The sequence below is a fragment of the Phoenix dactylifera genome, chromosome 15 (genome assembly GCF_051530095.1).
Source record: "Phoenix dactylifera cultivar Ajwa chromosome 15, Ajwa_hap1_PhDact_Kaust_v1.1, whole genome shotgun sequence".
NCBI lineage: Eukaryota > Viridiplantae > Streptophyta > Magnoliopsida > Arecales > Arecaceae > Phoenix > Phoenix dactylifera.
In genome coordinates, this window is record NC_143204.1 from 16,011,918 (window position 1) to 16,037,569 (window position 25,652).

The following is a 25,652-nucleotide window of genomic DNA, read 5'->3' on the forward strand; positions in this document are numbered from 1 at the left end:
TAAACGAGAAGCCTTCGACTTTGGCCAGAAATTGAACGGAGCTTTGGCCGGAGATCATGCTTGAAGTCATGGAGGATCTCTACTTTTGGGTGGAGCTTTCCATATTCCTCTTTCTCCCTCCATTGTCTCCTCCTTTCTTTATCTTCACCGAACTCAACCAGATCGGGCCTCTCTTTCTCTCCCTCTGCTCTCTCCTCCTCTCTTTGTCTTCATTGAGCTCAACTAAATCAAGAAAACCATTGTTCAAAAAGAAAGAAAGAGGAACGGGGAGGAGTCGCATGATCGCCACGTGATTTTTTTCCATTCCTACCTAAAACCTCTTGTAATCCAGACGAGAAGAGTATTAAGAGAATATGATAACTGAATTTATATCACGTGACAATCATGTGTTCATGGATCCCAACAGTGATGGACGCCTAGGGTATATTGCAACTAAAAATTAAGTTTAGGATCTAATTGAAAAAATTAGAAGTTTTGGATTGTAAATATTTTTTGTAAAAAGTTGAAGGATGCCAGTCATTTTTCCTTCTTTTTGTTAAACCATAGTGCACCCCCCTCTCCTCAAAAAAAAAAAAAAAAAAAAAAAAAAAACAAAAAAGGAAAAAATTATTAAGCCAATGTTTCACCCAAATTAATAATCAGAGAACTCATCTTATTATTTTCCTCTGTGATCAATATAGTCTGCCATATTTTACCATGCACACTCCTTGTGTGTTCGGGTAGGCCACCAAACCCCATCGTCCAGTTATCCAAATTCCACTCCATTTAACTGTCATCAGCTTTAGTAGTAGTCCCATAATAATTCCCGTCGCGTATCATCGGACGGCAGCGGAGGAACTGATCGGACGGCCCAGAACCATCGAAACCCACGATCTCGCTATCCGACACACGTGCCGCTCTTGACAGACCAAAAAAAAAGGGCGGAAACCACAAGGCGAGCGGGTCCCACATCCCCCACTAGCTCTTGGTTCCATCGAACGGAGGGCGGAGATTTCATCACCCACCCTCCTCTCCTCTTCTTCGTTCTCTCCGCCATCTTCTCCTTTCTTAACTCCCCTCCCTCCCTATCTCTTCTTTCGATCTCACCTTCTTCTGGAGGGCTAGGGTTTTGGCTCTCTCCATTCCATTCCCTTTGGGTTGTCCTTCTTCTTCGATCTCAGAGCTCCAGTGCCATGGCGTCAATCTCTGTTCCCTGCCCTAAGTGCTCCGTGGTCGCCCCGCATGCCGCGTGGCGTCAGAATCCGCAGCAATCGCTGATTCCAATGGTCTCGCCTTCGAAGCCCGGGAGCCCTATGGTCGCAAGATCCGCTCGGTTTCCGTTGCTGAAGGTCAGTTCTTTGTCTCGGTTACTTTGGTTTTTGCTCCATTGGATTCGGCTGTTGTTTGGGTGCCATGGTTTAGAAAATTGAATGAAAGCTTGGATTAGGCGATGGTTTCGAGGATTTTGAACTATTCTTAAGGGTTATTATTGTATTTTCTTTTTTTTAATTAATATTTCTTAATACCCTGTGACTGTGCCATTTACTGATGGGCGGAGGAAAATCTTCTGCGCTTGATTTGATAGTTGTTGAGTAAGCATTGCTGACTAATAGTCTACGCCATTTTCTTGGGCCAATAACTTGATTTGATTTGAATTCTGAATTCTTGGACAATTGAAGGAAACTGATGCTTAACCGTTCAAGTTAGTCTGTGCAAAATGAGATGCGTCTGATTGTATCTGCTAAATTGGATTAAAAAAAGTCGTTTGTCTTCCTTCTTTGAACTTTTACTTTCTTATTTTTCGTGGGAAAATCATTTGCTTTACGATTTTGGGTGAGTGTAGGAAATAGGACTCGGCAAAAATCTGTTTTGAGAGAGTTTCAGAAAAGAATTAATGAATGATTAATATTCATGTGACCTTAATATAAAAGTTAACAATATTGAACTTGAAAGTTTTGCATTAGAAGACCAACATTTTCTGTGAGCATAATGACTCAAATTTTGATAAGAAAGACTAAAATGATAAATTATTGTTGTGGTGGGTCAGAAGTAACTAATATTACTTTAAACTTGTCGGAGGATCAACTAATTGATGATTCTTTAGAGATTATGCTTTTGATCACACACTGAGTAGCTCATTGGTTTGCAAACTAATGCGTTGTACTATGGCTTGTACACTTGGTTTAATGTTGTATTGAATTATCTTCCTTATGAGTTAAGCTCCCCAACTGGAGCTGTTACGGCACATATATTTTCCCTAAGGATTTTAATGAATAAGACTTTCGTTTAGCAGAAGCAGGAAAAACAGATGATGGTTCCATGTTGTATATTATGCTCACTTGGTATAGCTAATGCTTGGGAATTGCTGTGATATGACTATGTAGGAGTTTTGGGGTGAGATTCTTGGGAGTGCAATTTTGATGCAAAGAGGGGGAGGTGGGAGGAAGGAATTTAAATTCATGATCAAGGGCTATATCTCAAATCACTGAAAAAATGCGACTAGAATATGTGCTGATATCCTAAGAAACCCGCTTGTTATGTGGGGTTTTCTGCTGTGAATGTTTTCTCTTTACACTTACTGTTGAACAAAGGTGAAGAGAAAAAGCTTGTGTTTTAGTCTTTCACATTAGCAAGCTAATGCTGAATGTGCACAAACCAGCAACTTGGGACTTGTCAGTTGCATTAACAAAGCCAATATCTACATCCACCTACACTTGCATGTGGTTGCATCTGGTTTTTGTCTGTTTGGTCCATTATTTGCATACTTTTGCCTCTTCTTCTCTTTTTGCTAGTGATTCTATCATGGCCTAATCAAATATTGCTCAACACTTGTAGAAACATATGCTCTGCAATCTCAATATGTTAATATGATTTTGTAGCAAGAATATGCTATAAATGTATGTGATAAGGATATGCATTTTCTGTTTGATGGTTGGGCTTATTTCTGTTTTGTGGTTGTGTTTCTTGAATATGGAAATAATGGGTAGATGCATCTCGAGTACATTTTTTTAATACTTTATTAATAATGCAAAATCCTTATGATGATAATGGGCAAAGACCAATTAAATACAAATGCTATATTGCTACCAGACATTTATACTGCCATTGCAGTCTCATAAACTTGGTGCTGTATCATCCTTGATCAAACCTTTTGCAGAAAACCTAGATCAGAAAAATTAATTTCAGCTTTTATTTTCTGTATCCTCTGCTGATTATTTCAGCAAAAGGAACAGAATGATGTTCCAGGAGGTTATTAATCAATCCCGAATCAATAAAGGTAAACTGGAAGAAAATAGAGAGCTGGAGGAGAAGAAAACTAGAGAATATTATTAATGTCTGCAAAGACTGAAACTAGTCCCCAGCAAATTCCTCTCTTTTTATAACCGTAGACTGCACTAGTACTCCAAATGGGTTCCTAGGAGAACTATGATTCTTCTTTCACTTGCCTAGCAATAAGAACAATGAAAAAAGTTCCTAAAATAGTAAAATTTGCACTCTATGCAACCTCACGTAAAAGACCATGAAAATCCTTTCAGGTCGCAGCGCGAAAGCTTTTTGTTGAAACTTTTCCTCCTCTTATCTGATTTTAGTATATTACTAGAGATTTCTAATTCTTCTGCAGGGATCTAATCGGTGTCACTCCCTCATTTTAAAGGCCCAGGTTCAGGAGGTATCGATGATCATAATTTGAATTTCATATAATAAAAAACATAGTCTCCTTCTGTATAACCATATTTTTCTTGTCAGGTTGGTGTTGATGGCTCTTCAAGTTCTTCTGCAAGGACATCAACCAAGTCAGGAAATTTATCATCAAAAGATAAAGAAGCTGATGCTCTGAAGGAATCTGCTAGCCAAACTGCTGCGCCAGATTCCATGATTTCTGCATATATTGCTGAAGCTTCCAAGCTTGTTAAGTAAGAATTTCAACCTCTGTCACTGTTTTTCCCTAAAAATGGAGAAAATTTAAGACTTATCTTGTTCTTCATGAAATAGACTATTGAAGACTAGTCCAAAAACACTTATAAATAGGATAAATGAAGAAAAAACAAACAATGAACAGGAAAAAGGAGAGGGTGGGATGGAGATTACCAGTCTCAAGTAAAGAGCATGAGAAATTTGAAAGACATGAAAACTTGTACTCTCAATTAGTACATGGATGGCAGTCATAGAGGTTCATATCACAACACATTCTAACCAGTGATAGATGTAATAAACCTTTTCCCTGCCATTGGATCACCACTCACTGTGGGAAGCTCTCACCAGCCCCTATGGCCTTGATTTTTGAATCCAGTTTCTAGGAGTACTTGCAGCAGACTATCCATCACACGCAGTGAGAGCTTACCTCAGGGAAACCCCTGCTAATTGGGTTTGACAGGCTTTCAGCATGGGACTTATATATCCTGGTCTTTCCTTATAGATGATCTGAAGCTGTAAGGAGAATGATCTAATGTAATCTGTAGATATAGTTGTATATATTCCTTTCCTTTTCTTGTCCAAGCAGGTTGGTGGATTCAAAAGATATAACAGAGTTGCAGCTAAAACGGAAAGATTTTGAACTTATAATAAGGAAAAAAGAAGCTCTGCCACAGCCATCTCCTATTGCTCCTCCTGTAATGATGCAATCTGCACAAGCTGTGCTTCCACCTCATTCTCCAGTTTCTTATGCCACTCCACCTCCCACAACTGCAAGTCCATCTCCAGCAGCCCCAGCACCATCTCTTCCTCCTGTGACAAAGGGAGGGAGCAACTTATCTCTTCCTCCTCTCAAATGCCCCATGGCTGGAACATTTTACCGATGCCCAGGACCCGGGGAACCACCATTCGTGAAGGTAATCCTCCTTTGGGTTCCCATTGGATTCTAAAGTTTTTGTTTAGTTCTGCACTTTGCTTTGTACACAGTTTGCCAACTAAGATGCTATTCATATATTACGTACATAGGTGCCTGCATCTGTAAATATGTCAGGCTTATGCATGTTACTTTCATAATGCACATCTTTTGCTGTGGAAATGGTGCATCAAATGTTGTGCATGTGCGTCTGGACTTTGCACTTATGCTTTGGCATTCTATTACCCATCTAACCGTCTCTATAACATAGGTTGGAGACAAGGTGCAAAAAGGGCAGGTTGTTTGCATCATAGAGGCTATGAAATTGATGAATGAGATTGAGGTAATCTTCCTGTCACCGAAACTTCATCCAATCACTGCACTTATGCAAAGTTTCGTAATATTTCTATTTAATTTTAATGCTGTTAGATGTAATTATCGCCTTTTGATGGTTTGGATTTAATGGTCATTGCATAGATGCATTCTCAGCTCGAACTCTCTTATCCAGAGAGATAATCTTTCTTTAATAGTTCTCTGGTGTCCTGGTTTTTCAGCTAGTACAGTGGTGACATTAAAGTGGAACTTCTAAAATACTACAGGCGCCTAAGTCGTATATGAACGTATTTTCTTCTTCTTTTCTGTTTTGGATAGTGTTAGATTGATTATTCATAAGAAAATGAAAGGAATAGTATGCGTAAATGAATACAATTGCCCTATTACCAAGGTCAAAACCTGACCAACTAACCTAATTTAGAGTTTAAATCAATTGTGAAAGCAATGGACTTAAAAACTTCTTGAGCAATGGACAGAAGTTTTAACTCTAGCAATTAATAAATTCAAGTCACATGAAACACATGCAGATTTAAATGCATGCATTGAATTCAAGCATACTGGATACATGACCCCCTTTACCCCTTTTTATCATGCAGGCTGATCAATCAGGGACTGTAGTTGAGATACTCGCAGAGGATGGAAAACCAGTTAGCATTGATACGGTATGTTTCTTTCGCATATACTTTCCTCTCTAAACCATTCTACCCTTTTATTCTCTTTCCCTCTATCTGAAATTCTTATCCTCTACCTTTTGCAGCCCTTACTTATAATTCAACCCTGAAGGATGAAATATCAGTTTTGAACGCAGCTTAGGAGAATTTACTAGCAAATTATCTTTCATACTCGTCTAATTTATCATCTGTCTTCTATGGGTGGCAAGCATTTATTTCATCTAGAAAATAAATCATTGTGATGGGTAAAGGAAGATGGCGCAAGCTACAGGGATATATTTTGTTACTTTTGGCCTGTCACACCGTGCTACTGTTTGCGATTTTCAGCGACTTCCTCTCTTTTGGATGAAGTTCTTTCTTGGAACTTAGAAGGCTTGGAGAGATGTTGTAATTCTGGTTTTTTCCCCCATCTTAGATTAAGCATGATGCATTAGTTAGAATATACATTTCAGTTCATGAAATCTAGTGTTGAGCCATGAAGTGAATAAGCAGGATAGTGATGTTCAAGATAAATGGTGTGCAGTGAGCTTAAATTTTTAAATATCCAATACAAATGAGCAGTTGATTACTTTCCAAGTTTTTTTTTTAAACTTTAGTGTCATGCTACATGCTTCAAGGGCCAGGCAACCTTTTGCGATCACAATAGGTTGTGATTAGGTCTGCAAATGGGTTGAGTTGGATTGAGCATGCTTGATCCCGATTGGACTTGGTTTTATGTTCTCGTATTGATTTTGGACACAGACCCAAGGTCTATTAAAAGTATTTTACACCGAACGGGTTGTTCGGGTCGGATCAAGACAAGTATGACCTGGATCCAACCTGGAACATTCAGGTCCAGGCCAGATCTTCGCTTCGGACACGTAGCTGGCAACTCAATAAAGCTCGTTTCTGGTTATAATCGGTGCTCAAGTAACGCAACGGTAACCTGTCTTCCAAAACAAATCTAGTTTTAAAGAGAACGTGACAGTTGAAAGGGAGCATTATAAGAGTTCGTTGATATCATCAAAATATATGAACAGGTAACGGCTAAGTCAACAAGAAAGATGAATGTAAGATTTGAATCTGCGAAAGCATACTGGATTCCACTGAGAAAAGGAATGTTGCACATACAAACTTGGCATTGATGGCAAGGGCAGACCGATCAAGAGTTCATGTTGATCAGAAGTCTATACAGTATTCATGCTCTTAAAGTGCCAAAATAGATTTGAATAAAATAAAACTAAAATTTTTATATTTTGTATAGTTCGTTGATATCTAGTAACTGTAATACAAAGACGGTATGAGCATAATCCAACAGATGACTTCAGAAATATTATAACTGATTTTAACTAATTAAAATAAAAGTAGCATGATGTTATTTAGAAGAGTTTTTTATGTTTTTTTTTTGTATTTATACTCTTATAAATATCTGAAATTATAAGAATATCTTTACCAATTTACTAGTTGCATTTATAACCTTGTAAACTATTCTTTTTGTATTTATATAGTTATAAAAATCTAAAATTATGTGTATACCCTTGCAAATTTACTACTTATATGTATAGCCTTATAAATTATTTTTTTTCATATGTACCTTATAAATTATTTTTTTAATAATTATGTCCTTATATATTTTTGTTGAATGTATAATCTTAATTAAATGAAAGCAGGCATGTAAAAATAATAATTTATAAGAATATACATGTAAATAAACAATTTGTGAAAGTATGTACATGAAAAGAAATATATTATAAGGATATACATGTATATTGTAAATTTGCAATGGTATAAATACAACTTCAGATATTCATAAAAGTATACATGCAAAAATAATAATTTATAAGCATATTCATATAAATATTAAATTTGTAAGGGTATATATGCAATTTTAGATATTTATAAAGGCATAAATATAAAAGGCTGCATTCAAAAATTCTGAGTAAAATATCTTAAAGTACTCCTTGTTCTGTATTCTCAATTAAGGGTGCGCTCCATCACTAATATATTGATAGAAGGTGCCTCGTGAAATTTTTCATGACCAGATATTTATTTAAAAAAAATAAAATTAGAGTGTAATAGAATGATATATTATTGTAAATACTTTAATCAATAGGAAACACCCATCATATTATCCCTAAAGCCTAACCTTGTGCTTTTTGAGCAATTTTCTTGCCAAGCCTTTGGAATGACAACTTCTTAATCGAAAGATCAGTGCTGGACAGGTACTTGTGAATCTTATTGCCACAATCCAGCATCAACAAAACCCAATAAGTAAGGCAGTATTGAAGTAAATTAGACCCTGAAGATATAATAGAATCCATAGTGGATTAGCTTGTTAATAGAGTTATATATGTCACCACAATCAAAGCAATTTCCTTGGCAACCATTTGGCCATTGTTTGGACTACAACACGAATGAGGTGCCTGCAAACCATTGTACCGGACATTTTGACTTACAATCATAGAGCTCATGTAACACTTACATTATTCATGCTATATTATAAAAACCCATGAATCTTAGGACTCCAGTGACTTAGAAACACACACACAAAAAAATTTAGTACATTCCAGTGAGGGAGATTTCATAAACAATTAAGTCATGGTGCATCCAGTGCATAAAAGAACAAATAATATATTAGACTTACAAAGGGTCAAGTTGAGCCATTGCGCACCTTACACATAAAAGAATAAAAGCTGCCCACTGTATTTCACTTAACCTGAAGGAAAATAATTAATAAACAAGTGCAATTGGCAATTTGAGCCTGCAATTTAACAGCCATTTGAAAAAAGATCAGCAAGCAAGAGGACAAACAGAAAAAGGAAGATTGATACAAATTAGAAGACAGAAAAAAAAAAAATCTTACTTAATAGCCTAAAATTTCAAGTTATAGCATATATGTGAAATGTCCTTAATTCATACCATCTAAAAAAAGTTTTTGATTCCATCATAAGCTCAGATTTGAGGGACGAGGAAAGGCACAGGACTCATAGATAAGGAAGGCATATCTTCTCGTGACTTGGTTAACAAAGATACGATATAGAGATTAGAATTATTACTAGTTAATAATAATACATCATAAGTCTCTCTCCAACTTTAATGGGAAGGTTGATGATTGCTAGACTCGTATATATGATTCCCTAAAATCTCCCTGAGGAGCTGATAGCGGCCATGTTGGTTGTTGCGAAGTGAAACAAATGTAACTTGACAACCATAAGTGCTCCATATATGATGAAGTATTTTAGGATTATATGTTTTAGCTAACGGGACCTTAGCAACCATTACCTTTTAACTTATGACTTTCTTGGAGAAAGTATAGGCCTAAAGTAGCAAGGATGATGGTGGTGAACCAAAAAAAAATTATGCAAGAGGGAGGTGAATGCAGTTAAATACTCCTCCATTGAATTATGGCATAAGCGGCTTGGACATGTGAACGGGAAGGGACTTAACATTCTAGACAAAAAAAAAAACTCTTTTCTATAAAAGATACGCCCTAAAGACTTGTACTCATTGTTTAGCTAGCAAACAACATAGAGTTGCATTTCATAAATCCCCTTCATATAGAAAATCATGTGTTTTGGATTTAATTCACACTGAGATTTGCACTATGGATGCTAAAACTCTTGATGATATTTTATATTTTCTTACTTTTATTAATGATCATTCTTGAAAAGTATGGGCCTTTGTTTTAAAATTTAAAGACCAGGTGCTCGATGTATTCAAACATTTTCATGCTAGTGTTGAAAGAGAAATGGAAAGACAACTGAAGCGTATTCGAGCAAATAATAATGGTGATTACAAAGGTCTATTTGAGAAATATTGTCGAGACATAGCATCAGACTTGTGAAAACTGTTTCTAAAACGCTTCAACATAATATTGTTGCCGAGAGAATAAACCGTACTATTTGTGAAAGAATTCGGTGTATGCTCTCGCATGCTAAATTACCTAAATCCTTTTGGGGTGAAGCAATGAGAAAGAGTGTGGATTGGAAAAGATATGTCGTATGATCACTTAAGAGTTTTTGGCCATAGGGCATTTATTTGCATTCCTAAAGATGAGAGATCCTAGCTTGATGGCAAGTCTAAACAGTGTATCTTCCTAAGTTATGCACATGAAGAGTTTGGCTATAGATTATAGGTTCCAATTGATAAAAAGTTATCAGAAGCAAAGATATTGTGTTTTTAGAAGACCAGACTATCGAAGATTTTAAAAATGTTGAGAAGACGAAGTTTGTCACTAGAAATTATGTTGATCTGGGTCTAGTGCATCCAACCATGATAAATGATAACAATAGAAAAGATGTACATAAAGATAATGATAACACAGTTGATGAACCCGCACTTGACAATGATATGCTAGATGAACATGTTGAGCACGCCGCTCTAGAACCACTATTGTTTGCATAAGGTCCGATATTGCTCATGCAGTTGGTGTTATAAGTTGGTTTTTTTTTTAATCGTGGTACGAAATATTGGATAGTCGTTAAATAGATTCGCAGATTTCTCATAGGCACTTCTAGAGTCTGTTTTTGTTTTGGTAATAGTAAACCTGTGTTGGATGGGTACACAGATGCAGATATGACTGATAATATAGATTCTAAAAAGTCCACATCAAAGTACTTGATGATTTTTTAGGGATAGCAGTTTCATAACAATCTAAGTTATAAAAATGTGTTGCTTTATCCACTACGGGGGCTGAGTATATTGCAGTTATAGAAGCTCATAAATAACTTTTGTGGATGAAAAATTTTCTATAAGAATTAGGTTAGGAACAAGAGACATATATGCTTTATTGTGACAGTCAAAGTGTCATCCATCTCTCAAAGAGTCCAATATTTCATTTGAGATCCAAGCACATTGATGTGAGATATCATTGGATTCAGGATGCTTTAGAGATTAAGTTACTGTATCTTGAAAAAATCCATACTGATGATAAAACCTTGCCCATGAAAAAAATTATTGCTTGTAGAGAGAAAGTGAGCTTGGTGGAACCCCCTAAATGAGTCGGAAAGGGAAGATTTGTTGGTATGGTCCCTTCTCATGTGAAACCCACATTATTTGAAATTTAAAAAAAAGATAAGAAGGCAGTTTCAAAATATCCGGCTTGGGGCTGAGGTAATCGCAGAAAATCGGGCATCTCGGGGTCCACAAAAATAGTGGAGAAAAAAGAAAAACATAGAAGAAGAGAAAAAAGAAAAGGTGCTACTTTGTCGGATGATCGGATGATTGATTTTATCCAGACTTGGCTAAAATCTCAGTATGTTATTTCTGGCATTGAAAGCTACAGATTGAATAGTTTGGATCTTTAAAAAGTCTTCTCCATTGTTTATTTCAAGCATCAACACTTGGTGAGATCCATTCTCTATTTTGCTGTTTATTGTTGAAATCCTCCTTATTGGTGAAGAATATTCTTATTGTGGAAGGCAAGATTAAATCTTGTTGATATTTGTGCAGCCTCTATTTGAACTAGAGAGAATTTATTATAATCCTATTATTCTAAATAGTAGAAGTTTTGGCTGAACTAAGTTTCATAATTTTTTCTTCACATCGAAGGATTTTCTACGTTAAAAAATTGTGTTGCCTCTTGTGCATGGATTGCTTGATTATTTTGCTTGTTAATTGCTTGAGTAGAGTGCAGAGATTATTATTTTTGGGCAAGTGATATCCAATTTCGTTGCATAAAGAGTGAAAAAAAAAGTTTACGAAAAAAGTCCCATGTCAGACTTGCACAACACCGAATGCATGCCTCAATTTTCATTAATCAAGCCCATCGTTTCTGTTTTGGCGACACAGGCTGATTGATAAGGGACAACAACTGAGATACCTGGTGAGAATGGAAATCGAGATAGCATTGACACTGTAAATATCTTTCCATGCATTTTCCTTAGCAACGATATACTCTGTTTCTTTTCTCTGAACAAGAAAAATCGATCCAGTTTCTTGTGTAGTTCAGGAGTCCGGACAATCTCATTATATGATCACAAGTTTTTTTCTTTTTCTTTTTTCACTAAACACCTCTTAGATTCTACGACTGATATTAGCTAGCTTTCTAGCAATTCTTCCTATAACCTACTTAAGTTCCTTTTGATGAGAAAGATCATTTTATTGCAAGACAAATCATTCCACAAGGCTTAGACTATATCTATAAAAGGCTTACTCTATAGCAGAATAATGCGATACACTCTTTTGTTGCTCCAAATCCAAAAGGAAAGAACAATAATCCTATAAATGTACGTCAATTTTCCTTATGACTCATCTAGAATTGCTTCCCCTCAAATACCTGGCCAAATTTCCAGTTCGCAGGAGCCACGTCATCGGACTGCACCATCTTTCCATCGCTCGTTGTCACTCGAAATGACAGGCTTTGCCCGAGCAAGTGCCGTCGAGTCTGCCAGTTTTGGCCCCAGTTCCTGGTCATGGTTATCCACCCGGTTCTCGACCCCTTCACCTGCATGGCTTTCACGTCCCCGGCCCCTCCCACGTTATACACCAACACCAAGATCCAGTCTGGTTTGCCCTTGATCTCGAACCTTACGCCACCTTTCTTGATGCATGGGACCCTTCGGAACCGCACCGGGACGATCCCGGCGTGGTAGTCCTTGGTGATCTTTGTGAACATCGGCATCGAGAGATCGAAGTGCTTGCGAGGAGGATTGCACCAACCGCCATTGTTGCCCGGCTTGGAAGCATTCGGGGGGCAGAAGTTGGTGGCGGTGATGGTGATGGTCCCCGGCGCGCACCACCGGGGATCGTTGACGCACTGGAGCTGGAAGCATGCACCGCATGTGAGGCCATCGTTGAAGAGGGCCGTGCTCAGTGCCGCCGTCTTGAGGCCGTAGCCTTGCTTGAAGAGGTCGCCGTAGCCGCATGCTCCCTCTGTTGGTCAGTGAGGGATGATGGTAAAGAAGAGGAATAAAAAGCTTGGCCACCCAAAATTTATTCAATTGAGATGAATTACAAAGTCAAATTTGAAGAGAAAGCAGAAACAAGGAGAACTTAGAAGTATTCAGTTCCTCCAGATCAATCACACGAAGAATAGAGTAACAAAAAGGTATTCGGTGATGCAGTGAAATCCGACAATAAATAATGCTGATATTTATCTTCTATGTGCGCAGAAAAAATCCTCCTTCCTTATATTGAACTTATAATTAATCTTCTACCGGAGCAAATGGAAGGTCTTCCATAATTCTCTAGAAACTGACAAGGCTTTGTGATTACATAGAAGACAGAAATCATGTCACATTATTCAAAGATCAATGTCAATATGATTACTCTTTATTTTTTATGCATACTAATCGATGAGATAAGATTGTAAAGACAAGTTTACCATGTCAATATATGTAACCACAAGAAGAATGCATTTACACTCCTTGGTTAGCGTTTTTTATGATCACCACCATGATGAGAATACTTTTAGGAATGGAAACACATCCCTGTCTGCATGATATACATGTATATGCACCGATACTCAAAATTAAAAAATTATGAAGACAAGACTGCTGAAGCAATTGTGATCGAATAAAAAAAATACCCATGCATGGTCTTTTAGCACTGCTGGGTCAAAGTAGGTTACGTCTAGTAAAAATGAACACAGACCAGAAAACCCTTAGATCAGTCAATCACGTACACGCAAAAAATGTACTCCACCATGCTCAACTCCCCCATAGATATGCTATTTAAAAAATATATATGGTAAAAATAATGTCTATTATGAAAATAATATGACTATAACAATAACTTTATCTCCCTTCCTCGGATCAAATACAAAAAATCAAATATTGGCTCGTGATTGCAAATATATTGATCCTTTTTGGAGCAAAACAGTGGTTATATATTGGACCAAGATTTTATATAAGGATAGAATGCATAAGCAATATATATTGAATGAAGACGATAACGCACGCATGGTTTCTTTGCCGCTCATGTCACCATAAAACGTCGCAAAAGCGTTATCCCATCCATTTTGGGAGGCCACCCCAGAGGCCATCAGAAACATAGCCATGCATGCAACGCAAGCAATAGCCAAACCCATCCTCTCTCTCTCTCTCTCTGTGCGTGTGGGGTGGTGGTGGGGCTCTAGCTTAGAAGGTCGGTATATATAGGCCAAGGCTGGTGGCAGAGGGGAAGAAATCAGGCTTGCACTACATAAAAAATAATTTACTATTTGTGCAGATAATTAATTAAGAGCAAAGTTTTGATAGATTAAATTGGGATGCAGTGTTTAATTTGCTAAAATAAAGCAGTATATTAAAATAATAATTTACTATTTGTGTGGAAAATAAATTAGGAGGAATGATTTGCTACATTGAATGGCGGTGTTTAATTTTGAATCTCCCGCATTAATTAGCAGCATATCTTGGATTAGATACAAATGTATGTTATAAATGGAATGTATTTAATAATTATCTATTTTTACTTTATGCATGTACCTGAATTTTTTTTTGAGTGGAAATTTTTTGTGCATCACTAAAAAACTAAAACTAACCATGCATAGAATTTTTTATAATATAATATATTTTTTTTCCTTCCACTAAACTTTCCAATCATTTTTATTATCAACACATTAATTGTTGGAAGAAATACAGGCCAGATTTTTTTAGTCTCCTACCACCTTGGATCATCTTGATACTAAATTGAAGTTTGAAACTTTTTATATCTGCAGAAAAATAAACAAGATGTAAATTATTAAAAATCTAATTTTAGTACTTCAAACACTAATTTTTCTTTTTTGAAGCAAATATAATCTAATTAATTTTCTATTTGCCACCACTAAATATCATGTAATCATGTCCGGATCCACACGTAGTCAAACTAAGAATCGGTGATACGGATATATATACATATATAAATCTTTTTTGTTATACTATCGCTTTAAATTTTACAGAGGAGAGTGCAACAAATTCAATTTTACATACTTTTTTTCATTTGGATGATTCAATCATCGAGATACTAGCAGAATTCCAACGATCAATCAAATTTCATATAGTTGCAAAGTTTCATATGCAACTTATTTTGGAATCATAATAACAATTACGCAATCAATATTTAATAGGTTTAGAGGAAACTGCCTTCCTCTCGTCTACGAGAAGAAGAGGGTCAACTGCACATTTTTTTCTTATTGAGTTCTTGCTTGCTTGCTTGTAGATCCAATGTGCTCAAGATAAAAGGATCGGAAAGCACATGTAGAAACGATAAACAAATCCTTGCTTGTTGTTGAACTCTTCTTTCCCAGAATTTAATTAATAGCGTGCTTGAGAATAATGTTGGGGTGGTTGAGCAAATGTACGATAACCTTATGACCGGCTTACCGTCACAACAGACGTCGCAAGCGTCAATGCCTTCTTTCCTTGATATAAATTAAGACTGTGGTTAGGTGGTGCTCGTCGTTATTAGTTTACTTCGAGTCAATTGAGCCGGTGGTCCATTTTGTTTTGAACCAGGGGCGAATCCATGCTTTCTTCTCTATTTGCAATCCAAGAGAAAGAGAGAAGCTCTGAGGGAGGAGTAGTGGTTTCTTCACCATGGGGCCAGAACTGGTAATTGCAGGGTGGCTTGCATCTGCTGCAATAAGTCATCTGCTTGGCTTGGCCATCTCCTACATAAAGGAGCGGCCCGTGTGGTTGAGCATGAAGAAACAATTGAAGAAGCTACATGCTGCCCTTCAACGGATCCAAGCAGTGGTGGAGAGGGTCGAGAAGTTGCAGGTCATCAATGGCCGTAACCCGGCAGAGAAAGCATGGCTGTGGCAGCTGAAAGATGCTGTGGACGAGGCCAGTGACGTGCTGGATGAGTTGGAATACTACAAGCTCAAGGAAAAAGTGAAGAGTGGAGGAGAAAAGGTGCGTCCCACTGCCTCTGATTACACTAAGAAAATTATCAGGTGTACCGCTTTTGCCTTTAAACATGGTACGCATCTAAAGAAGAAGTTGAACCGAGCTGTCAGAAATCTAGATCATGTTGCTGATTCTGCTGGAGATTTCCTTAGACTTCATGATCTGTCGAACGAACAGGGAGTGAGGAGACAGCAACTTATAGCTCCTGAGAGTGGCTGCTTGGTGACTGAAGACAAGGTGTTTGGGCGAGAAAAAGAGATGGCAAAGATAGTTGGGTGGTTGAAGATGCCTGAAAGCTGTGAGCATGGGTCCAATGTTAAGAATGTCAGAGTTCTCCCAATAGTTGGTGCGGCTAGGATGGGAAAGACTACTCTAGCACAATATGTCTACAGGGAAGGCAAAGGGAGTTTTGACCTCAGCATGTGGGTCTGTGTTTCCAATAATTTTGATGCGGCTGGCATAATGAAAAAGATCGTTCGGGCTGCAACTAGAACAAACCCTCAAGCTGAAGAACTGAGTACGCTTCAAGAGATTCTTACAGAGAAGCTAGAGTCCAGTAAGTTTCTGTTAGTCTTGGATGACGTGTGGAATGATGATGATAGGAAGAAATGGGAGGATCTGGTGGCTCCTTTGAAAAATGGGAAGCAGGGAAGCAAGATCTTGTTAACAACTAGAATGAATTCAGTTGCAGAAATGATTGGTAAAGTAATGGAGGGAACTGAGGAACCAGTGAATTTGCGAGGCATAGAATGGAATGCTTATCTCTTACTTTTCATGAGGCATGCATTTGCTGGTGTGAACCCTGATGATCATGGAAAACTTCAACGGATTGGCGACCCAATAGCGAAGAAGCTATGGGGGTCTCCTTTGGGGGCAAAAGTTGTGGGAGGAATGTTGAATTCTAACTTGAACTTTGAGTTTTGGAAAGAGGTCTTGGAAAATGGCGTTTTCAATTCAATACAGAATGAGGACTTCCAGCCAGTACTGAGATTTAGTTACATTCAGCTTTCACCACAGCTACAGCGTTGTTTTAGATACTGTAGTATATTTTCCCAAGACTATCTGTTTGAAAGGGATGAGTTGGTCCGTATGTGGATGGCCGCAGGGTTAATCCAGCAGTCTGAGGATAAGAAGAGAAGGCCAGAAGATATAGGCTGTGAGTACTTCGATAGTCTATTACGAAAATCTTTCTTCGATTGGGCTCTCCACTGGGTTGGTACGAATACCACATACTATGTCATCCATGATCTACTACATAAAATGGTATGCTCTGTCTCCAAGGATGGATGCTTGGGAGTTGACTACAGCAAGCCAAACCCAGGAGATATCTCAAATCATGCTGCTTAGATGAATCTTTCTTTTAGCGCTTAAAGTATCAGTGAACTTAGGAAAGTCACTCTGCTATATTATAGACTGCTTAAAGTATCAGTGAACTCAGGAAAGTCACTCTGCTATATTATAGACTTGAAAGTAAATCTCACAAGTTGTTCTCGAAGTGCGCCGTCCGATGAAGCAGAAATATGTTGCGTATTTATTTTTTACTTCAAAAACAAGGTCTTATGGTGTGTATCTATATAGTTTTATGAGTTTTTTCTTTCTTATTTATTAAATCAATGCCCTAGCATACACTTTGAGACTCGATATCATTGCAGCTAGGAGTTGTTTTAGATGTTTCTTATGCATGAGGTATAAAGATGTCTCAATCCTACACAGCTTTTGCAAGCGCTTGGCATCTGAATCAAACTTTTATTGCGGAATCTCAGAATTTCATTTTCTTTTGCACCCGCTAAAATCAATTTGATAAATTTCACATGTTGTTTTTAATATGCAGAACGCGCTGGATCAACAAATTTTAATTCTGAAGCATGTAGAAGAAATCACTCAATAATCATGTCTCTCTACTGTGAGTTTGCCATTTTATTGACATTGCAATACAAAGCGAGGTTGTTTCTGAAGCAATTGCTCAGACCAGTCTGTTGGTTTTTGAATGGAACAGTCTCATGGAAGATGGGCATTTGTTCTTAGGCATATATTACATAAATGTATAACAGTGTTTCAGGTGAAGTAGCAGCAATGTGTACTAAACTTTAGCCCTGGCAAGCTCATGTAAAATACGACCTCCAAAGCTATGTTTTTGTTTCTGAAGGTAATATCTTAAGTCCTTTTGGTTTCAAATTATTTGTAATTCCCATTTTTTGTTGATTTCAATACTTAGGGGCCATTTGTTTGCCCATAATTCAATTGCACGCAATTCAAATACAAGCTGCAATTGAAAATGTTGCATTTGAAATTGCAGTTGCAAAACTTGTTTCTCTTTAATGGTTTGTATTTGAAAATTGCATATGAAATTGCAGCTGTTTGGTTGCACAATATCGAAAGATATTTACTAGTCCTACTCCTACAAATAATCTAATAAGGTTACCTCCTTGAAAACAATAAACTGTCATTTTGTTATTATAATATAATAATTAACATTTTATTTTTATGATTATAATAAAATAATGATAATATTATTAGATTATTATACGATAGATATTATAGTAATTATATTCCTCCAAAATAATATGATGTTATAATAATTATATATAACATCATATTATTTGAAGATTGCTATCAATTGCGAGAAATCTTGTAATTAAAACCGTTGCCTGCAATTCCTATTATAAGATTTTGGTTCCATTTTTGCAGCTCATATGCTTATCTAATGCGGCTTCTGAGGAGTCCTTTCTAGCAAGCTAACAAAGTCTTTCCTCCCTTCAAATATTGGAGCTATGCAGTCCACTAAAACTCCAGTCACTGCCAGACCTGCCCAGCTCTGTAGAAAGATTTAATTATCCCTCACTGTCATTTGATGAGAGCACAAAAGTGCAATCATCGTACCACTTTAATTAGTATTATAGTTAATTTTTAATGATACAATTAATGAATTAACATTGTATTTGTGTTTGAGTGCAAGGAATCTAAGAGACCCAATAACATTGGGTTTGAGTCCAATGCCCGACAGCCCGAGCTCAACAAATTCCCCAGCTGCCATACAAGCATGAAATCCTGCGCCATCCATCAGGTCACCTACCAAATCAGTCCCGCATCAAGGCCCCGCGATCATCTCCTTCTCGGCCATCTGCCCAGCCAATCATCAACATCTCAAATAAATCCACTCCGTCCGCATCGTCAACGAGTCCTCCTAGCATCTCACGGATCACGCCATCATCACAGCCGTCCATCTCGTGATCGGATCAAGCTCCCACACATGTGAAGCATCAGCGCCTCACAAACCGCGCCCAGCTTCATCCTCCCAGCGATCGCGTCCGGCTCCACCCCCTTCCCGTAATCCCATTCTTCAAGTGGTGAACATCCATGGATCAAGCTCCCTTCCGATTTCAAGCCGTGATCCAAGCTCCCAGCGATCGCGTCCGGCTCCTCCCACCTGCCCGCCTCTCAACCGTGGTCCAAAGAAGGAATCCCGAGCCGGAATCCCAGCATCCCACGCCTGCTCCATCGATCACGGCTGACCCCAGCTCTTCCGCGATCAAGACTGCAGCTCCTTCGCCTCAGCCAACGTCCCAGCCGTTCGTGAAGCACACCATCCCGTGATCCACTCCTTCCGACTGCAAGCATCCCATCCCTCCGTGGCCCAAAGAACAAAATCCGGCTCCTTCCGTCCGTGATCCAAGCAACCCGGACGATCGCCTCCTCCCAGCGATCCCGTGTCCGTTACCTCCTTCGCGCCTGTCCGCCCTCTCCTTCCTTGCGTCTGCCATCATTCACGCCCGAATCATCAGGATCCATCACCGGCTGCAAGGGGTGGGGGCGATCTATAAAAGAGGAAGAGGAGAGGAGGCTCGAGGGAGGGGGGGTAGCCGGCGGGGTCCAAAGAAGAAGAAGGAAGGAGAGAGCTCGGTGGGGAAGAGAAGAACAGAGCAATCCTCTGTTTTTGGGGAAGAAAAGAGTAAAAAAAATATATTTTATGTTCTAACGGGAGGAAGAGGCTTTTTGTTTTATTTTTTTATGTTATTTGCAAAAGAGAAGAAACATTAGGTTTCCAATCTCCACTTTTATTTGTAATGAATTTTCTTTTTAGTAAATCTATCATTTCTCTTTCATGCAATCCTTGTTCTAGGCTTAGTTAAATTTCTGTTTTCTTTATGCAACCGTTTATTTTTTTCTTTTTATGCAACACATCTAATTTTCCTTTATGCAATTTATGTTCTAGGCTTTTGATCTTCTTAGCACTGTTTTTCATCCAGTTTAATTTATGCCAAAGCTTTTCTTTGATTAGTTAAAAACATAAATGCTCTTTAAATCTAAGTACCTGTCTTTTAGGTAGTTTCAGTTAAAAACATTCTCCGATAGACTAGAGAATCCATCAACATCCTCAAAATAATATTTTTCTTTTATCATTCAAAAATCAATTTCAAATCCGAGTGAATGTTCTAATTTTTATGCAACTCCAATCGCCTCCCTGTGGATTGACCTCTTACAACCACTATTCTTTGGGTAGGAAAGGTAAGAGTAGAATTTAAATTCAACTTTTGTTCATCGGTTCTAACAACGATCTGTCTAGCGTATTTTTAGATAGGCAGAAATCAGACGAACAGAATTTTGGCGCCGTTGCCGGAAAGGCAAATCGAGAAGCAAGAACGATCACGAAGATCAAATTGGATTTCGGATGCCCGGAGTGAACGCACTCCGGTAGTAAGTTTTTATTTTTATTATTTTGATTATTTTCAGTTAATAATTTCATAGTTATTAAATTCTGAAATTTGAAATTCGAAAAAAAAAATTCAAAAAAAAATAAAAAAATATATATTTCAAAATTCAAAAATTCAAAAATTTAAATTCAAAATTTGAATTCTGAAATTCGAAATTTGAAATTTAAATTTTAAAAAATAAAAAATAAAAATAAAATAAAATAAAAAATTCAAAAAAAAATAAAAAATAAAAATAAAAAAAATATCTATATTATTTTTGCTAGTAATTGATAAGGTGCAATCCCCCGAGGTTATCATACCTTTATTGGGGCTCCTCACGGAGTAATCTCCAGAGCTTAGTCGACGGGCATTCGGAGATTGACTGACGCATAAGGATTGTGTTTAGTTTACATTCAAGTTATTGCTAAAAAAATAAAATAAAAATAAAATAAAAATAAAAATAAAAAAAATAAAAGTAAAAAAAAATTGCTTGCTCATTTAATCAATACAACCTAATGACATTGCATAAACTTTGAAACAAAAATATTGATTACTTGCTGCATTTAGTATTAAGCATTTGCATAAAATAATTTAAGGGCAAAACTCATTAAAAAGATAAGGTCGGAAGGTCATTACCTGTCCTTAGCCCAAAAATCACCACCTTGATAGAACTTTTCATCACAACCTGCGAACTATAAACCAACCGTCGATCTCTACAATGGGTGAACATATTAGAATCCTGAATGAATTGTTTGCACCCGCATCCGCTAGTCCCCCTACTTGCATAGTATTACCAATTAATAACGCAGCCCAATTCGAGATTCGGGCTGCAACAATAAACATGTTACCCAAGTTTCATGGGTTCGAGAGTGAACAACCCTACATTCATCTAAACAAATTTTTGACAATTTGTCAAACGTTTAGAAATCAAAATTTAGATGAAGAGGGTATTAAATTAAGGTTATTTCCCATGACTTTAGAGGATCGTGCTGCTGCATGGCTGTATTCCCTAGCTTCAAATTCCAACACATCATGGGAACAACTATCTAGAAAATTCATGGCTAAGTTCTATCCCATGGTGAAGACTGAAAAAATTAAGGATGCCATCAGAACTTTTAGAGAAAAATCTGAGGAGGAATTTTTCCAACTTTGGGAAAGATTCCATGATCTTTTGGTCAAGTGCCCGCACCATGGGCTTGATAAGGCTGATCTAGTACATTTCTTTTACAAAGGATTACCTCCAGCACATAAATGATTGAATCCATGCATAAGGGTAGGTTCATGAACCAAACTCCTGATCAAGCCTATGAGTTCCTTGTGGACTTAGCTGAAAATGCTCAAAATTGGAGTAGCTACGGTCAGGAGGTAGATAGAGATGATTATGGGTCTAGAGAACCAAGTACCTACAGAATAAAAACAGACCCAGAACTCAAAAATGTCATGTCCAATCTAGTGAATGGGATGAATAATCTAAGCAAAAAGTTGGATGCTTTTACGGTTTCCACTAACTCAAACTCACAAAAAGAGTCAAATTCCATCATGAAAGTGGAACATGAGCCACAAGGCTTATGCATCTTGTGTAACAGTCCTGAGCATCTAGTGGAGTGCTGCCCTAATCTGCCCACTATAAAGGCCGAGCAAGCAAATGCTCTAAATTCATATAGTGCCTTTAAGAAGCCCACTCCCAACTCGTTCAGCCCAGTTTACCACCCTGATAATAGGTTCCACCCAAATTTTTCATACAAGCAGAACGAACCTATTCAGCATCAAGGTGGTCCACCAGGTTTTCAGAGGAACTTTTCCAGGATAGGTCCATCACAAATGAACCAACCTTTGGTTCCATCTGTACCTACTTACAATACCCCTGCCCCACAACAATCTTCAACTTTAGAAACCATGATGGCTAATATGATGAAGCAGCAACAAGACTTCATCCAACAGCAACAACAGACCAACATGGCTCAAACACAAACTAACCAATTCCATGCGCAAGCGATTGCAAAACTTGAGGTTAGTCTGAGCCAAATAGCTAACTCTCTAGGGGATAGGAAGAGAGGTGAATTGCCAAGTCAGCCAGTACCTAACCCTAGTAGGCAACAGAATCAAGGGCTGAGAGGCCAGTTTCAGATTGATTCTAATAGAAACCCTAACCATGAAGTCCAGGCAATTACCACTTTACGGTCTGGCAGGCAAGTAGACAACAAGGTCCAACTTCCTGTACAAGAAAAAGAAGAAAAGCATGAACCGAACCCCACTCATAAAAAGGCACAAGAACAGGGAACACAAGGAGTAGAGGAGAAACCAATAGAGACATATACACCCAAGGCTCCCTTTCCTAGTAGACTACAAGACTCAAAGAAAAAATCTCAGTATGATGAAATCATGGAAGTCTTTAAAAATGTTCAAATAAATTTACCCTTCCTAGATGCCATCAGACAGATCCTCTCCTATACAAAATTCTTAAAAGACCTGACCACGGTAAAAAGAAAAACTAGTATTCCTAGGCAAGCTGTTATGGCTACACAAGCCTCGTCTCTTATTCAACAACAGATTGCCCCAAAATACAAGGACCCTGGTTGCCCCACTGTTGAAATTAAAATAGGAGAAACCATCATTCAGAGAGCTCTTCTAGATTTAGGAGCTAGTGTGAACCTGTTACCCTATTCTGTTTACACAGAGTTGGGCTTGGGAGAATTAAAACCCACAAACATCACTCTTTCGTTAGCAGATAGGACGGTAAAGTATCCCAAAGGAATTGTGGAAGATGTGATTGTAAAAGTTAATGAATTCTACTACCCTGTGGATTTTGTAGTCCTTGAAACTGAACCAGTAAAAAATCTAGAAAGTCACATCCCAGTGATCCTAGGTAGACCATTTTTGGCCACTTCAAATGCTGTGATTAGTTGCCGAAATGGAATAATGACTCTAGCCTTTGGGAACATGACTGTACAGCTCAATGTTTTTCATAGTAGTAGTCAGTCAACTGAGATGGATGATTTGGAAGAAATTCACATGATTGAGAACATAATTAGCAGTTCTTTTGAAGAGTCAAGTTATTTTGACCCATTAGAAAGATGTTTGGCTAATTTTGGTCAAGATTGTGAGTCAAGTCAAGAGGTTAATGCATTGTTAGATTCTATTCCTGTGATGGATACTAGTAGATGGGCCACCAAGTTTGAATCATTGCCTATTTCAGAATCTCATCTAGTGCCATCCAATCTCAAACCTCCGCAACTAGAACTTAATGACCTTCCCGAAAATTTGAAGTATGCATTTCTTGGAGAAAACAAGACCTTACCTGTTATAATTGCATCAAATCTGACTAAAGAACAGGAAGAGAAGCTGTTAAGTATCCTTCGGAAGAATCAGGAAGCTATCAGTTGGTCTATAACTAATATTAAGGGGATTAGTCCTTCTGTGGTCCAACATAAAATCCATCTATAAGAAGATGCAAAAATCTTTAGAGAACCACAAAGGCGACTTAATCCAATCATGAAGGACGTAGTTCGAGCTGAGGTCATCAAGCTTTTAGATGCAGGGATTATATATCCTATTTCTGATAGTCAGTGGGTAAGCCCAGTTCAAGTCGTACCTAAAAAGTCTGGCATCACTGTGGTGAAAAATGATCACAATGAGTTAGTCCCTACTCAAGTCCAAACGGGATGGCGAGCATGCATCGACTATAGGAAGCTTAATGCCATGACTAGGAAAGACCATTTTTCTCTACCCTTCATCGATCAAATGCTAGAACGGCTAGCTGGCCACTCCCATTACTGTTTCCTCGATGGTTATTCTGGATATAACCAAGTTCTTATTGCACGTGAGGATCAAGAGAAAACCACATTCACCTGTCCTTATGGCACTTTTGCCTATCGTCGCATGCCTTTTGGGCTATGCAAGGCACCAGTTATATTCCAACGGTGTATGATGAGTATTTTCTCCGACATGGTGGAAAATTTTTTAGAAGTTTTCATGGATGATTTTTCTGTATTTGGATCCAATTTTGATGAATGTCTGCACCACTTGACACTTGTTGTAGAACGCTGTAAAGAGAAAAATCTAGTTCTTAACTGGAAGAAGTGTCATTTCATGGTAGAATCAGGTATTGTTTTAGGACACATTGTGTCACAAAGGGGAATTGAGGTGGATAAGGCCAAAGTAGAATTAATTGCTAAATTGCCACCTCCTAAGACTATTAGGGAAATTCGATCATTTTTAGGGCATGCGGGTTTTTACCGCCACTTTATCAAGGATTTTAGTAAAATATCAAAACCCTTATGTGATTTGTTGGCCAAAGATACTGTTTTCAATTTTTCACCAACTTGTGTAACTGCTTTCGAAAGACTGAAGTCTGAATTGACTTCAGCACCCATCATAAGGTGTCCTGATTGGAGTCGTCCTTTTGAAATCATGTGTGATGCATCCGATTATGCCATAGGTGCTGTCTTAGGTCAGCGAGTAGAGAAGCTTCCCCATGTTATTCATTATGCGAGCAAAACTCTGAATGACGCCCAACTCAACTATTCCACCACTGAAAAAGAATTATTGGCAGTTGTTTTTGCCCTAGATAAATTTCGTCCCTACCTGATAGGATCTAAGGTTCTTGTTTATTCCGATCATGCCGCCCTTAAGTACCTTTTCACAAAGAAGGATGCTAAGGCAAGGCTCATTCGTTGGATCCTATTGCTCCAGAAATTTGATCTCGAAATTCGAGATAAAAAGGGATCTGAAAATGTAGTAGCTGACCACTTGTCCAGACTGATTGTTGAGTCATCTGCAGAATCATTACCTGTATCCGAAACTTTTTCGGATGAACAACTAATGATGATTTCCCATACCAATGTTCCATGGTATGCTGACATAGTCAACTACCTCGTTACTGAACAAATGCCTAGCTCTTGGACCAAACAGGAGCAATTTCGCTTCCTAGCTCGTGTGAAGTGGTATTTTTGGGATGAACCATACCTATTTAAATATTGCTCTGATCAGATCATCCGACGGTGTATCCCTGAATACGAATAAAGGAAAGTCCTTTCCTTTTGTCATGACCATGCTTGTGGTGGTCATTTCAGTGGTAAAAAGACGACTGCAAAGGTTTTGCAGTACGGATTCTATTGGCCTACACTATTTCATGACTCACATGAGTATTGTAAAGCATGTGACCGATGTCAAAGACTAGAAAAAATTTCAAGAAAAAATGAGATGCCCCTGAACCCAATCTTAATTGTAGAAATCTTTGATGTTTGGGGTCTTGATTTTATGGGTCCTTTTCCTATGTCATTTGGGCACCAGTACATACTCCTAGCTGTTGACTATGTGTCCAAGTGGATTGAGGCTATCGCAT

General features: G+C 37.9%; 3 protein-coding genes across 5 annotated transcripts; 2 read left to right on the plus strand and 1 right to left on the minus strand.

Annotated features, from left to right (window-relative positions):
• The first annotated feature begins 964 nt into the window (after window positions 1-964).
• Window positions 965-6,376, plus strand: LOC103718185 (biotin carboxyl carrier protein of acetyl-CoA carboxylase, chloroplastic-like). Of its 3 annotated transcripts, none has more exons than XM_008806887.6 (7): window positions 965-1,328; window positions 3,602-3,649; window positions 3,727-3,893; window positions 4,481-4,808; window positions 5,076-5,147; window positions 5,734-5,799; window positions 5,895-6,376. In XM_008806887.6, the coding sequence occupies exons 1-7, from the start codon at window positions 1,173-1,175 to the stop codon at window positions 5,916-5,918; spliced, it is 861 nt and encodes a 286-aa protein (XP_008805109.3). In that variant the 5' UTR covers window positions 965-1,172; the 3' UTR covers window positions 5,919-6,376. The 3 variants fall into 3 exon arrangements, with proteins under 3 accessions (XP_008805109.3, XP_008805110.3, XP_008805111.3); XM_008806888.6 differs by having other exon boundaries at window positions 1,025-1,328; window positions 3,635-3,649; XM_008806889.6 differs by lacking the exon at window positions 3,602-3,649 and having other exon boundaries at window positions 1,025-1,328.
• Window positions 6,377-11,614: 5,238 nt separating this feature from the next.
• Window positions 11,615-13,838, minus strand: LOC120113236 (expansin-A23-like). The gene is made up of 2 exons (XM_039134043.3): window positions 13,687-13,838; window positions 11,615-12,660 (listed from the first exon to the last, which is right to left on the minus strand). Exons 1-2 carry the CDS (start codon window positions 13,814-13,816, stop codon window positions 12,041-12,043), a joined length of 750 nt encoding a protein of 249 aa, XP_038989971.3. The 5' UTR covers window positions 13,817-13,838; the 3' UTR covers window positions 11,615-12,040.
• Window positions 13,839-15,254: 1,416 nt separating this feature from the next.
• Window positions 15,255-16,964, plus strand: LOC148699894 (disease resistance protein RGA2-like). The gene has a single exon (XM_088711417.2). It carries the CDS (start codon window positions 15,306-15,308, stop codon window positions 16,962-16,964), a length of 1,659 nt encoding a protein of 552 aa, XP_088567543.2. The 5' UTR covers window positions 15,255-15,305.
• The last annotated feature ends 8,688 nt before the right edge of the window (window positions 16,965-25,652 follow it).

Excerpts from the sequence above, each read along its gene's own strand:
- LOC103718185 (XM_008806887.6), top strand. The coding sequence starts at position 1,173 with ATGGCGTCAATCTCTGTTCCCTGCCCTAAGTGCTCCGTGGTCGCCCCG. Across the intron at positions 1,329-3,601 it reads CTCGGTTTCCGTTGCTGAAG|GGATCTAATCGGTGTCACTC; the intron begins GTCAGTTCTTTG and ends ATTCTTCTGCAG. Across the intron at positions 5,800-5,894 it reads AACCAGTTAGCATTGATACG|CCCTTACTTATAATTCAACC; the intron begins GTATGTTTCTTT and ends TACCTTTTGCAG.
- LOC120113236 (XM_039134043.3), bottom strand. The coding sequence starts at position 13,816 with ATGGGTTTGGCTATTGCTTGCGTTGCATGCATGGCTATGTTTCTGATG. Across the intron at positions 12,661-13,686 it reads GAGCGGCAAAGAAACCATGC|AGGGAGCATGCGGCTACGGC; the intron begins GTGCGTTATCGT and ends ACTGACCAACAG.
- LOC148699894 (XM_088711417.2), top strand. The coding sequence starts at position 15,306 with ATGGGGCCAGAACTGGTAATTGCAGGGTGGCTTGCATCTGCTGCAATA.